Source organism: Urtica dioica, chromosome 11 (assembly GCF_054948205.1).
Source record: "Urtica dioica subsp. dioica isolate 48M chromosome 11, U.dioica_male_clone48M_v1_H2, whole genome shotgun sequence".
NCBI classification, from domain to species: Eukaryota; Viridiplantae; Streptophyta; class Magnoliopsida; order Rosales; family Urticaceae; genus Urtica; species Urtica dioica.
Window position 1 is genome coordinate 22,253,904 of NC_142766.1, and position 15,890 is coordinate 22,269,793.

At 37.0% G+C, this 15,890-nt stretch overlaps 2 protein-coding genes across 2 annotated transcripts; both read left to right on the plus strand.

Annotated features, from left to right (window-relative positions):
- Window positions 1–5,033: 5,033 nt before the first annotated feature.
- On the plus strand, window positions 5,034–7,664 carry LOC149382462 (putative F-box protein PP2-B12). The gene is made up of 3 exons (XM_089630215.1): window positions 5,034–5,649; window positions 6,329–6,447; window positions 6,758–7,664. Exons 1-3 carry the CDS (start codon window positions 5,356–5,358, stop codon window positions 7,263–7,265), a joined length of 921 nt encoding a protein of 306 aa, XP_089486341.1. The 5' UTR covers window positions 5,034–5,355; the 3' UTR covers window positions 7,266–7,664.
- A 4,508-nt stretch (window positions 7,665–12,172) lies between these two features.
- On the plus strand, window positions 12,173–14,635 carry LOC149382463 (F-box protein At2g02240-like). Its single transcript, XM_089630216.1, has 3 exons — window positions 12,173–12,679; window positions 13,353–13,471; window positions 13,807–14,635. Exons 1-3 carry the CDS (start codon window positions 12,386–12,388, stop codon window positions 14,213–14,215), a joined length of 822 nt encoding a protein of 273 aa, XP_089486342.1. The 5' UTR covers window positions 12,173–12,385; the 3' UTR covers window positions 14,216–14,635.
- Window positions 14,636–15,890: the final 1,255 nt, after the last annotated feature.

Sequence of the window (15,890 nt, forward strand, 5' to 3'; positions counted from 1 at the left end):
CAAATTCATAACTTTAAATTGGTTATTTAACTACATCACACTTTTTTAAAATGTGTTTAATAATTGATTTGGCCTTTGGCCTCAAATCTTGAATTGATTTTTTTGGCTCAAGTCGCGAATGGATTAAGTATATAGTCTTTTTTATTATTTGGATTATTCTTTTTCGTAATAGGAAAATGATGTTATAACAATATAAGAACTTAGACATACAATTTTGAAACTGCATACTTGAAGTTTTCGTTCTAATCGTACCAAAATATTAAATCGGTAAACAAATTAAACAAGATCATCATAATATAGGATTTGAAAAGAAAACAAAAATAGAGTAAAAACCGTTCAACAAGTAAAATTGATATTTTATCATTGTTATTTAGAACCAGATAACTGTTTTTTAATTACCGAAATTTCTTAAAGGTGTGGGGTTACATCTAAAATCAATCTTGGCAATTAGAGGAGTAACCCACAAGCTTTATAAAGAGCTCAAGATCGTAATACTCAGTCGATGTGGGACTACCCTTGATACACCCCCTCACGCGCACAGACGCAGGCACACATTGGCACAGGCACTGGAAGCGTGAAGTATAGGCCCGATCAGGTAGCCCACAATCGAAATTGGGTCCCGCTCTGATACCATCTTAAAGGTGTGGGGTTCCATCTAAAATCAAGCTTGGTAATTAGATGAGTAACCCACAAGCCTTGTAAAGAGTCCAGGATCGTAATACCCAATCGATGTGGGACTATCTTTGATACACCCCCTCACGCGCACATGCACAGGCACACATTGACTGGAAGCGTGAAGTATAGGCCCGATCAGGTAGCTCACAACCAAGAATGGGCCCCGCTCTGATACCATCTTTAAGGTGTAGGGTTCCATCTAAAACCAAGCTTGGTAATTAGAGGAGTAACCCACAAGCCTTATAAAGAGTTCAGGATCGTAATACACAATCGATGTGGGACTATCCTTGATACACCCCCTCACGCGCACATGCACAGGCACACATTGGCACATGCACTGGAAGCGTGAAGTATAGACCCGATCAGGTAGCCCACAACCAAGAATGGGCCCCGCTCTGATACCATCTTTAAGGTGTGGGGTTTCATCTAAAACCAAGCTTGGTAATTAGAGGAGTAACTCGTAAGCCTTATAAAGAGCTCATGATCGTAATACCCAGTCGATGTGAGACTATCCTTGATACACCCCTTGGTTTTAAATGGAACCACACACCTTTGAGATGGTATCAGAGCGGAACCCATTCTCGGTTGTGGGCTACCTGATCGGGCCTATATTTCACGCTTACAGTGTCTGTGCCAATGTGTGTCTGTGCATGTGCTCGTGAAGGGGTGTATCAAGGATAGTCCCACATCGACTGGGTATTACGATTATGGGCTCTTTATAAGGTTTGTGAGTTACTCCTCTAATTACCAAGCTTGGTTTTAGATGGAACACCACATATTTGAGATAATTAGTGTGAATTTAACTAAGACGGAAAGTGCTCAAATGAGGAGAGTTCGAGTCACGGGAAAAAAAAGGTGTCTATATTCACTAGACATGTATTTAAGCTGGAGTACAAAAATGCTCAGAAAACAATGTAAATTGAGGTGGGATTTCGGCTCGGGTGACATAGTGGACCCAAAGATCTTTTGCCATGATCCTCGTTTGGCGATTTTGGTTCCTGCGATCTGATTTTTGTATTTATAAATATTGGATGTTTTTAAGGTGTTCCAATAAAATAACTATAAGATTCTTCTGAATTCAATTTGCATTTTGGGATATTGAGTTGCATTTCATGGGCATGGCCATTTCTTCTTTATCAATATCTAATACATTGAATTCAAAAGTAAGGAGTATATATATATATATATATATATATATATATATATATATATATATATATATATATATATATATATATATATATATATATAAGCTTTTCAATCTTAATAAGAAAAGTGTTATTTATCGAGATTAATCAATGGTCCATGGTCCTGAGTAATTCACCTTAAATACGTACCTATCCATTACATCAATATTACATTATTTATTCAAAACTAAAGCAGTTCTTCGTGAAAAAAATTTAGGATGATTTTAGTATTTTTTTTTAACTAATACAATTGCTTAATAAATTGAAAATATAAATAAATAAGTATTTATAATTACTTCAATAAATTTATTAAAAAATGATTAAATAATATTTGATGATTCAATTGACATTATTTATATTTAATTATAAAGTAGAACAATTTACTGACTAATTTAACAAAAAAATGAAACTAAATATGCTTATTCAAATATCACATGATAATAAGTTATTCCCAAGATAAATGTGTATCCAGATAAAGAAAACTAATTCAAATTGTTCAGATAATCTCTATCTGCGTTATCTGTTAATAAATAAATGAATAAAATAAATAAATCTGTATCTGCATATTATTAATTTGGGCAGGATCATGTTTTTAACTGCAACTTTATAAATATATAATAATAAAAAACGATTATCTATCCCGAAATGACAATTCTCATGATTTAAGACGTATCCTGTGGAATCCCGAAAATAAGGGGTCAATATGAACAATAAACACAATGCCTGGCTTATCTACTCCTTATTTCACATGCACCTGGATAAAAATCAGAAATGAATAATTAAAAAAAAAAAAAAAAAAATTAGCGATATAAGCCACATAAACATAAGTGTTTGTGTTTTAACCAACGTTTTGTAAATTTTTTGTAAATAGTCAAAAACTGTTGGAAATATTTCTTCAAATTAAATCAATAATAAAACATTATGTTCTAAAAAAATCAATAATAAAACAAAAGTTACAAGGATTAAGAAAGTTAAAACGTTAGAATTATAAAATAAATGTTTCAAGATTTAACAAAATAACCAATGTTTTTAAAATATGCATTTTGATGTTATCAATTTATTTCTTAATAATTTTTTTAATAGTTCGTTTCCACTAAAAAAATAACTATTGATTTACGAAAATGTGACATTTGTTCCGGTCATGCATGAGAGAGAAAGACAGACGTATACCTTGAAAGCTGAAATTAAATGTGGAAAAATATGATAAAAATAATAGATTGGAGATAATATTGATGTTGTAAGAATGTAGTTGAAGTTTTGGGTTGTAAATTAATTACAAAAATATTAGATACTATTTTTTTAAGATAAATCAATTAACAAATTTTAAGTTTTGCTAAATAACTAAATTTTTATTAATTTTGTAAATTAGTTATTAACTAAATGAACGATAATCAAATATCCAAAATACATTTCATTAAACATTTCAAATAAAAAAAAATGAGTCATTAAATGAGTTGACCATAACCATGTTTAATGACCCTTCATTCCTCAATTATCTATCTCCATTAACGATAAATTTGTCTCTCGATTTACTCCAATTTTTACTCTTCACTATGGCGTTCGAAAATTCCATCTTAGTCTCAAATTTATTCAGACTGCGTTTGTGCGACAAAATTACAAAAATACTAAAATTAACAATTATTTCACAGCAAAAAATCCAAAAGAAATATTTATAGACGAAGATGAACACAACTGCATATTAACAATAATAGTATTATTAACAGAAACTAACGAAAATTTACAGTAATTACTCAAACTTTTCGTTATACAAGCATCGTCCATCTCAAAAAACGAGGTTTCATATCATAATCAGGCCAACGAGTTTCATTCTTGAGAGCATTATTTTGCAACCGATCGAAAACACACCCACAAATTTTTTTTTAGTGAAAAAAATAAAAGAAAAATGCAAAGAGATTAGGAGTCTCACTTCTTTTGCGGCGAGGACGAGCGACGACAAGAGCAAATGGTCGAGGACGAGCGATGATGAGTCGTGTGTTTGACTTGTGGTCGATGAATTCAACGATGGCGGCTGAGAGTAGTACAACAACGTTGAGAAATAAAATATTGGATTTGAGAGAGAGATCAGATCGTTAGGCAAAAAAATCGCAAGAGGAGAGATAAAACTTCACTCGTGGATCTGAGGGCAACTATGTTTAAATTTTTTAAATTCTTTCCATAACTAAACTGTGCAATAAAGCGTTGTAAATATAACTATTGTTATCCGTCCGTTCTAGGCCTCCGGAACGACATGATGGATCACCAAATTGAAACCGTAGGCCCGGCTCGGCCAAGGCCCACTACTCGGACCCCCTAGTCACTGGGGCGCATCCGATCATCGCCAATCTGCCTCTTGGCCATGGGCACTCGGCCTCTCAGTCACTGGCGTCCGTTCGCCCGGCCTCTCGGTCTCATGTGCCTACCCGCTCGACCACTCGGCCAAGGGCGCCCTCCCACTCGGCCCTTTGGCCATCGGTACTCGGCTGGCCAGTCACGTGTCCACAAGGGTTCCTTGTCCAGAGGATAGCTCTCCCAACTCTGTAAATAAAGATCTCGACCCAAAGCCTAAGGGAATCCAAATTTGAGCCTTAAAATGCTGCTGAAACCTTTATGAAGCTCGTTTCACTCACATTCAATCCCTAAACAATAAATCCTATATTCTTTCATCTAAATCTTCTTAATGTTGAGCGTCGGAGAGGTAAACAGAGATAATCACTCTATTTCCCATTTGTAGTTCATCGTCTTTCCTCTCTTTCTGGATACCTCAGAGGATGTGGAAGACCATCAATGGCTTAGGACGAACTCGAGATACCGAGTTCAGGATGCCTAAGCTCGAGCGTGATCAGCTCGTCTGACCTTGAGTCGAACCGAGCGAGTCTTTAAATAGTTGTCCGAAAACAAGCGACAACAATTATATATATGCAAAATCAATCAATTAATTAATTGAATAAAAATTAATTACAAAAATAAAATAAAAAATAAAATGAGAATAGTAAAAATAAAAATACACGAATTACTACTTCATATTTCTTGGCTTATTTTTAAAACAATTATAAACTGTTGACTAATTTGTAATTTCAACCTTTCACGTTTAAATTTTCATTAACTATCAAAATAACAATAAATATTTATAATGTCATTTTCCTTACCTTAAAAAAGAAAAAAATAATAGTATTATACAAATATGTGTGTGTACTGTGTAGAGATCCCCGGAGAAGGGAAGGGACACGCGTCTACTTGGGGAATTTTAATGAGAGAGAATTGGTGTGGGGCCGGGAAAAAGAAGAAATGCTTTCATATGATAGAGATTCTGGGCCGACCGAGTCATGCCAATGCCACAGATGCCACGCCCACCAATTTTCAATACTTCACCGCTAAGCTTCCTTACCAAAACCCATTCTCATCTCTTACAAATACATGAACCACGCACACACACTCTCTCCACCAACATCATAGGAAGATCTCCTTCTAAACTCTCTCATAATTTATTCTGTATATGTGGCCCATTTTGGCTATGGTGATGCACGGCGGCGATGCGGCTGAGGATTTCTTCAACGTGCTTCCGGAGGGTTGTATCGCGAACATAGTGTCGCTGACGACGCCACGTGACGCGTGCAGGCTCTGCCTCGTGTCCAGGATCTTCAGGTCCGCCGCCGAATCTGACGCCGTGTGGGACCGGTTTCTCCCACCGGACTGTCTCTCCATCGCCTCTCCCCAGCCTTACCCCTCCAAGAAGCACCTCTTTCTCTCCCTCTGCGACCGTCCCGTCCTCATCGACCAGGGCACCAAGGTAATTTCACCCTCACCCGCCGAAATGAGATCTCGTTTCTTATCTACCTTGGTTCGTCGATTAGGTTTAGGTTTGTTTGTTTGAGTGACAGATAAAGCCAAAGTCTTGTTTTCGATTTCGCTTTCGCTTTCGCTTTCGGGGATCAAGTGTGACCGTTGACTTTGTGGCTTATTTGTCTATTTCTTCTACCGATTGAAAAAGTGCGATATTCTTTCCAGGAAAATCCTGTTGAGAATTTTGGATCTAATAGCATTGTTATTTGTTGTCCTGATTGAAATTGGGGTTTTGCGGCCATCAAATTAACTCTGCTGTGTGTTGTAATTAATAAAAGTCGCATCTTTCTCTTGTTCTTTTGTGTTAGAATCTCGATTTCTATTTCGATTTCGCTTTCACAGACCGTGAATGCTTATATTTTGGAGTGATTTTTATTTTCTCTCTGTTTCTTCGTATGTGCGATACCTAGAAAGTCTCTTTCAGTTTTTTGAGATGGTAGTGGTTGACTTTGACCGTTGATTCGAAAGGAGGAAATTTCTCTTTTCCTGTCAAAAGGCTTTGGATCTATTAGCTTTTTCCGAATTGAAATTGGATTCTTACGGCCGTCAAATCATCTATCTCCTGTGTTGTATTGAAATAAAACTTGCACTGTTCTTCTGAGTTATGATTCCTCAACATTATACAGAGCTTCTCGCTGGACAAGCTGAGTGGCAAAAAGTGTTTCATGCTCTCTGCAAGGTCGCTCTCCATTATTTGGAGCGACACTCCCAGGTACTGGAGATGGGTTTCTCTTCCCGACGCCAGGTCAGTTCTTCTAATACCTTATTCTTGGCAATCTTATAAGTTGCTAATCACTGATACAACAGCGTTTGTTTGGCTAGGAAACGTATAGAACAGAGAGATAATTATGCTGTGCTTGATTGATTTTCTTCTTAGTTCTGAATAAACTATGGTACACGACTTAATTATGCTGTGTGTTGTTTGGATCAAGAAAAATTCGAAGTTCATAACCACCTATTCGCTCTTTGACTTGATTTTTCCCTCACATCGTCTATCGGGCTTTCATTTCCCATCCTAACGCACGACATTGTGTTTTTGTTGCTCGTCGGAACAGGTTTGATGACGTGGCGGAGCTCATCTCGGTGTGCTGGTTCGAAGTCTGTGGCAAGACCGATATCAGCAGGCTGTCGCCGTCGACACTGTACACTGCGAATCTGGTGTTCAAGTCCTCTATGGGCTCGTACGGTTTTGAGCACCAGCCCGTGGAGACCTCGATCGGGCTCGCCGGGGGCGATAAGCAATCCCGTACGGTCTACCTGGTATCGGAACAGAGGCCCAGGAACAGGTTCGTCCCGCGCCGCTTCGGGGTTCTGCCACATCAGCTCAGGAACCACGACGCGGAATTCCAAGCGCCGCCGCCGCCGCCGGCGGGCCCCGGAGTGGGGGCCGAGAACCAGCCCAAGGTCAGGACAGACGGGTGGTACGAGGTCGAGCTCGGCGAGTTTTTCTACGATGGAGTCGGTGGAGAGCTCGAGATGAGCGTGACCGAGGTCAGAAGCGGCGATTGGAAAGGAGGTCTGGTCTTTCAAGGGATCGAAATCAGGCCCTCCGAGAGAGCTTAGACGTTCGTCAAGTGTGATAATATCTATTAAAGCTATCAAAACATCTCCGACTTGACTGCCAACTAGTGTTTTTTTTTTTTTTTGGGTGGGTTCAGTAAAGTGATTTCCTTTGATGCCTACTGGTAATTTCTGTTTCTTGTTATACATCTTTCTTTTTCTTGCTTTCTCAATATGTATTGACTTTTTGTGGCCTGTACTTTATTTCCTTTTTTTATTGTTTTTTTATTTGTGTTTCTATGTTGTATCAATCTTCTTAAGACTTAAGAGCGACGTAATAGTTAATACGAGGTTATGGTACTCAGAATCTTTATTTACAAAAAGGACCCTGTATTTTCACGAAGTCTTGTCACTGATTACTGGTCCCGTGACTCCAGTCTACACTAGAATTCTATTCAATGCAATGACAAATATTATTTTAACTCAAAATATTTCAACATAAATTATAATTTCCTACCACGAGTCTTCACAGTATACTGATTGTGAAAAACAAGCTCTCGATGATCTCGCACTTATTCTATGTCGACGACAGATTGTTCTAAAGCAAAGCTGCGAACTCTGATTGTTTTATTCGACGGCCTCGGGGCAAATGCGTAAACTATGATAAATCACTTCTTATGATTTGTCCCAATTCTCATACCGCTCAAGGCCTCCTCAAATTCATGTGACGATAAAAGAGAATACAATTTGGTTTTTGTCACAGAGCTCCTTCTTCAATCTTGGTGCTCTGGAACGAGGCCAATGTCCGCGAGAACTTGAGAAGATCCTCGAGCTGATCCGAGTAGCGATGCAATTTTATGTGGCATCTCAATGAGAATGGCCATTTTATTTCTCGACTCGGATTTAAATTTAAGAAACCTTAGGGGCCGTTTGGTTTAGTTTTCTAAACTCGTTTTATGTTTATAAATTCTGTTTTCTGATTCTAATTTTTAAATTTAAAAAACAGATTTAGAATTACGTTTCAGAATATTTTTAATGTTGTTTGGTTATGTTTTTCATTCAATTGTATAGAGATAAAATAGAAAACAACTTTTCATTGTTTTCTGTTTTCTTAACAAATTTCAAAGAAAACAGAATAATGATTCTAAATCTGTTTTCTGAATTTATAACCAAACAGTTTTTCTAAAACTGTTTTCTAGAATTAGAATCAGAAAACAGAAAACAGGGATATAAAATGTAACCAAACGGGGTATCAATTTTGAAATAGCCCATATTGTATGTTCTGCCACATAATATCGATGACTTTAAAAAGGAATCGGACATGAATAATATCATTTTGGATGCTTTTATTAATATATATATATATATATATATATATATATTTCATTTTTTGACATCTATTATCAAATTTGTCACAAGATATGTCGAGACTAAAGGGTTTCGGCCCCCGCGTAACATGATTAAGTCTGAATTTCATCGGATTTCTCAGACCGGACTTAAAATCACCGGAATAAATTGGTAATATTGTCTTTAGGTATTTAAATGTAAAATTTACTTCACTTTTTTCGCCAGTTTTACAATGTTTTCCCGATATCATTGAGTCCTGAACAAAAAATATGAACATTTTGTCAGGAGTATGTTATGATTTGAATTCACCCTGAGTTTTTCAAGTTTTCATTCTTACAGTATATTCGGTAAGTTTAGCTCAAATTTATTCACATTTTATCATTATGAAATAATTAATAGTATTATACAAATATGTGTATGTAGCAATGTTTAAAATGCCGGGGAATTTCCGGGAGAAAATCGTTTTCAGTGAGCTAACGGCCGGCGATAGAGGAAAATGTCGTTTCCTTCATGTTTGTCGTTCGAATATCGTGGAAACGACATGCCGTTTCGGACGAAAACGACTATCAATTTTCTGTCAAAACGTAGTATTACAAGCTGTAGAATGCCCAAGACTTTCGACGAAAGTTGGAGAAAAAGAGAAAAAAAAAACGAAAATCGGAAATTTAAATCTTCATTTTCTAGGGTAAAATAATTTTTTTTTCTTCATATAATTCCATTCATGAATGTTGTTTGTAATGTGACGATCTATCATATATATTTTTTCAGATTTTTTGGAGGACTTCCGACGAACCTTCATTTTTTTTCGGCTAACCACAATGATCCCCGCAGATACCTTTCTCCCCACCTCCGTGCCTTCTATCTTCAGCCGTTCCCCCAAAGCATTCACTTTCTCCATTATATTATCACTCATCCTTCCCTTAATATTCAAGTTCAAACAACACAGTGATCCATCACATCTCATCTTCATTTTCCGGGGTAAAATATTTTTTTTTCTTTTTTTTTTTTCATATAATCCCCTTCATGAATGTTGTTTGTAATGTGACGATCTATCATATATATTTTTTCAGATTTTTTGGAGGACTTTCGGCGAATCTTCATTTATTTCGGCTAACCACCATTTTTTCCCGCGTACCACCATTTTTTCTGACGACTAAAAAATCATATTCTCAACACAAATTTGAACTAAAATCATATATCTATACAACTTGATTTACGACTACAAACTTGTGAAGAAGCAAATGGTGAAGTCAAGAGGGGTTTGGAAATTAAATGAGATGTATACATTACATGAAGGTTACGACAACAAACTTGATTGAAGCGTGTTTAGGTAAGCAATGCTCATATTTTCTTTTGTATTTTTTGTTATTATTTGGTAGGTAGACATTGAAATAATAAAATATACATATGAAGTCAAAGTCCATGGCTGTAATTATACACATGGGACCACATAGTCTTAATTCTAGTTATTATTTTGAATATTATCAGAAGAAGCATATATTACCGCAAATAATATATGCTGGAAGTTGTATGGTTTTCTAATTAGCTAAACTGCCGTAAGAAATTAATAGCTTTGTAAAAACATTTGAGTGATAAATATTCCGAATATAATTTGAAATTAAGATATTTTATTTACTGTCTAAATATTTATATAATATCAAACACTATGGAAAAACAAAGAATGCAAAAAAAAAAAAAAAAAAAAACAAGGGTAATATAACTAAATAGCCTCCCTTATTTAGACAGATTTGGATTTGGCCAACATTCTGTTAATTTCGGGTTAATAGTCAGCCCAATTTATTTACACGTTGTAAAAATACCAAAAACCCCTAACATGTTCCCGCCCACTACATTACTGAAATAAATTCATATAAATCAAAATATTATGATAATAACTGCAGCGGTTATTGATGAACATCATAAAGATCCGTAATTAATACCATTAATTCACACAATCTTCTCTCTCACACGCTATTTTCTCTCTCACACAAACAGAAATGTCAAACATCGTCTTCTTCTCCTTCTTCTCTTCTGAGCACAGCCACCAGCGCCAGCCCGAGCCCGAGCTTCTCTTCCTCGTGCGCGCCATCCCGCTGAGACCGAGCGCCGCCGTCTTCTTCTCCTTCTTCTCTTCTGCGCGCGGCCACCAGCACCAACCCGAGCCCGAGCTTCTCTTCCTCGCGCGCGCCATCCCGCTGAGACCGAGCGCCGCCGTCTTCTTCTCCTTCTTCTCTTCTGCGCGCGGCCACCAGCACCATTCCCTTCGTCCTGCGACGTGTAGTCGCTGTTCTCGCTATGATCGTCCTCGCGATGCCTCTCCTCCATCGCCGATCTCTAGGGTTTTCACTTCGATTCGGAGAAATAAAAGATTGGAAAAAATGGATGAACGCTCTGGTTTTTAGATCCAATAAGAAAGAATACAAAGGGAATTTTTTTTTTGGTGCGTATTTGCTGTCATGTAAATTATAAATTGTAAATTGATTCATTTATATGTAAATTGATGTCATGTTAAATATACTGGTTCATTTACAATCTGCAAAAAGTCTATTTTTGCTTCTACCAATCAAATTTGTGAGAAAAATATACGCTATTTACTGGAATCCTGTTAATAGACAGTAAATACAAAATTTATTTACAGTTTATTTGTATTGTAAATAAGCTGACAAATCAATTAACAACAGATAACGAGAAAATTATGCGAACAACGATCCTTACCAGATTCAATGAGCGAAAATGAAGAATAATTTTTCAGAATTTAAATGCTAAATATATTGAGATACTGTGATACTGTGAATACTCTATTCTGCCACAAATAGAATAAGTCTGTAAATGCTAAATATATTGAGATACTGTGAATATTCTATTCGGCCACAGATATAGAAACCAATATTCTGAAACTTCCCGCTAAATATTACTCAAACCACGTCCAGAATTTCAGGGAGTCATTACCATTAATGCCGATATACACAGACCAAATCACACGTCCAATTTAAATACTTTCCCATTCAGTTTATTTTAAAATAAAAAAAACTGCCTCAAATATAATGAAGCCCGATAATTAATAAGGGCAAATTAGTAAAAAAAAATGCAGTTATTATCCTGCCACGTAGGCGTATTGGCTATTTACTAATAATTAACCAAATGTTGGCTAAAACGCAATTGCCAACGTTTGTAAGGCTTATGTGGCCAATTTTTTGAAAAAACAAAATATGTGTATTAAACCCAAAACATTATTATACATATTACTCTCAACAGCAAAATAAACACCAATATGTATAAATACGTACTAAATCTATAGATATTATATAGAATATATATTTAAAGTTTAAAAATTCAAAAGATACATATATATATATATATATAATTATGTATTATCTTTTTAATATATTAGACAATATTATTTCCGTTCGGTTTTTCATCGGCACGTCGATTTTTCATCGAAAACGGTATATGAAAATGGAATTTTATTTACCTTTTTTCATATTTTTTTTTTATTTTTCTCAACGTATCGATTTTGCGTAAATCAGAAGTCTCGAAACGGCATTTAAATCGTGTGTAGAGATCCTCGGAGAAGGGAAGGGAAACGCGTCTACTTGGGAAATTCAAAGGAGAGAAAATTAGGCAAAGGTGTGGGGCCGGGGAAAAGAAGAAATGCTTTCATATGATTAGAGATTCTGGGCTGACCGAGTCATGCCAGTGCCGCCCATCAATTTCCAATACGGTTCCTTACCATAACCCATTCTCATCTCTTACAAATACATGAACCACGCACACGCTCTCTCCGCCAACATCGTAGGAAGATCTCCTTCTAAACTCTCTCATAATTTATTCTGTATATGTGGCCCATTTTGGCTATGGTGATGCGCGGCGGCGATGCGGCGGAGGATTTCTTCAACGTGCTTCCGGAGGGTTGTATCGCGAACATAGTGTCGCTGACTACGCCACGTGACGCGTGCAGGCTCTGCCTCGTGTCCAGGATCTTCAGGTCCGCCGCCGAATCTGACGCCGTGTGGGACCGGTTTCTCCCACCGGACTGTCTCTCCATCGCCTCTCCCCAGCCTTACCCCTCCAAGAAGCACCTCTTTCTCTCCCTCTGCGACCGTCCCGTCCTCATCGACCAGGGCACCAAGGTAATTTCACCCTCACCCGCCGAAATGAGATCTCGTTTCTTCTCTACCTTGGTTCGTCGATTAGGTTTAGGTCTGTTTGTTTGAGTGACAGATAAAGCCAAAGTCTTGTTTTCGATTTCGCTTTCGCTTTCGGTGATCAAGTGTGACCGTTGACTTTGTTGTTTATGTGTACATTTCTTCTACTGATTGAAAAAGTGCGATATTCTTTCCAGGAAAATCCTGTTAAGAATTTTGGATCTAATAGCATTGTTATTTGTTGTCCTGATTGAAATTGGGGTTTTGCGGCCATCAAATTAACTCTGCTCTGTGTTGTAATTAATAAAAGTCGCATCTTTCTCTTGTTCTTTTGTGTTAGAATCTCGATTTCTATTTCGATTTCGCTTTCACAGACCGTGAATGCTTATATTTTGGAGTGATTTACATTTTCTCTCTGTTTCTTCGCATGTGCGATACCTAGAAAGTCTCTTTCAGTTTTTTGAGATGGTAGTGGTTGACTTTGACCGTTGATTCGAAAGGAGGAAATTTCTCTTTTCCTGTTAAAAGGCTTTGGATCTATTAGCTTTTTCCTAATTAAAATTGGATTCTTACGGCCGTCAAATCATCTATCTCCTGTGTTGTATTGAAATAAAACTTGCACTGTTCGTCTGAGTTATGATTCCTCAACATTATACAGAGCTTCTCGCTGGACAAGCTGAGTGGCAAAAAGTGTTTCATGCTCTCTGCAAGGTCGCTCTCCATTATTTGGAGCGACGCTCCCAGGTACTGGAGATGGGTTTCTCTTCCCGACGCCAGGTCAGTTCTTATAATACCTTATTCTTGGCAATCTTATAAGTTGCTAATCAATGATACAATAGCGTTTGTTTGGCTAGGAAACGTATAGAACAGAGAGATAATTATGCTGTGCTTGAATGATTTTCTTAGTACTGAATAAACTATGGTACACGACTTATTTATGCTGTGTATTGTTTGGATCAAGAAAAATTCGAAGTTCATAACCACCTATACTAGTCCTGACTCGTGTGACTCTCTATTCACTCTTTGACTTGATTTTTCCCTCACATCATCTATTGGGCTTTCATTTCCCATCCTAACGCACGACATTGTGTTATTGTTGCTTGTCGGAACAGGTTTGAAGATGTGGCGGAGCTCATCTCGGTGTGCTGGTTCGAAGTCCGTGGCAAGACCGATATCAGCAGGCTGTCGCCGTCGACACTGTACACTGCGAATCTGGTGTTCAAGTCCTCTATGGACTCGTACGGGTTCGAGCACCAGCCCGTGGAGGCCTCGATCGGGCTCGCCGGGGGCGATAAGCAATCCCGTACGGTCTACCTGGTATCGGAACAGAGCCCCAGGAACAGGCCCAAGGTCAGGACAGACGGGTGGTACGAGGTCGAGCTCGGCGAGTTTTTCTACGACGGAGTCGGTGGAGAGCTCGAGATGAGCGTGACCGAGGTCAGACGCCTCAATTGGAAAGGAGGTCTGGTCTTTCAAGGGATCGAAATCAGGCCCTCCGAGAGAGCTCGTCAAGTGCGATAATATCTATTAAAGCTATCAAATTGACTGCCAACTAGTTTTTTTTTTTTTTTTTGGTGGGTTCAGTAAAGTGGTTTCCTTTGATGCCTGATAATTTCTGTTTCTTGTTATACATCTTTCTTTTTCTTGCTTTCTCAATATGTATGGACTTTTTGTGGCCTGTACTTTATTTCCTTTTTTTTATCTTTTTTTTTTTTGTTTTTTATTTATTTATTTGTATTTCTATGTTGTAACTTGTATCAATCTTTTTAAGACTTAAGAGCGACGTAATAATTGATACGAGGTTATGGTACGCAGAATCTTTATTTACAAAAAGGACCCTGTATTTTCATGAAGTCTTGTCACTGATTACTGGTCCCGTGACTCCAGTCTACACCCTAGAATTCTATTCAATGTAATGACAAATATTATTTTAACTCAAAATATTTCAACATAAATTATAATTTCAGAATATACGGTCAATTGTGCGCAAGGGCTGTGTTCACTTCTTTCTTTACGCTCAGTTCTGCCACAAGAGTCTTCACGGTATACAGATTGTGAAAAACAAGCTCTCGACAATCTCGCAATTATTCTATGTCGACGACAGATTGTTCTAAAGCAAAGCTAAGAACTCTGATTGTTTTATTCGACGGCCTCGGGGCAAATGCGTAAATTGTGATAAATCACTTCTTATGGTTTGTCCCAATTCTCGTACCGCTCAAGGCCTCCTCAAATTCCTGTGACGATAAAAGAGAATACAATTTGGTTTTGTCACAGAGCCCCTTCTTCAATCTTGGTGCTCTGGAACGAGTCCAATGTCCGCGAGAACTTGAAAAGATCCTCGAGTTGATCTTCTCAATGAGAATGAGAATGGCCATTTTGTTTCAGCACCCTTGTTCTCGACTCGGATTAAAGTTTAAGAAACCTTATCAATTTTGAAATAGCCCATATTGTATGTTCTGCCACATATTATCGATGACTTTAAAAAGGAATTGGACATGAATAATATCATTTTGGATGATTTTATTAAAATTTAAAAAAAAATTCATTTTTTGACATCTATTACCAAATTTGTCACAAGATATGTCGAGATTAAAGGGTTTCGACCCCCGCATAACATGATTAAGTCTGCATTTCAACGGATTTCTCAGACCGGACTTAAAATCACCGGAATAAATTGGTAATATAGTCTTTAGGTATTTTAAATGTAAAGTTTACTCGACTTTTTTCGCCAGTTTTACAATGTTTTCCCGATATCATTGAATCCTGAACCAAAAAAAAAAAAGAGAAAAGATTATGAACATTTTGTTAGGAGTCTGTTATGATTTGAATCCACCCTGAATTTTTCAAGTTTTCATTCTTACAGTCTATTAGGTAAGTTTAGCTCAAATTTATTCACATTTTATCATCATGACTATGATCCAATAATACCCCTCGCTTAATAGAGAAGAAAAAAAACTTCATCATGAAATTAGTATCACATACACATAATTCACTATTATTATTAAATCACTATTATATACGTAAAATTTACCATTATTTATAAATCTACGAAGAAGACTAATTGGAAGAAAAAATGAAATAAAATAGAAATGAATGAGAGCTGCTAATAAAAACTTGAGTAAATTAAAGAGATAAAAGACTTTATAAGATGTCTATATTAAGGTTTAAACTTTGTTGATTTTCAGCGGCGGCACCG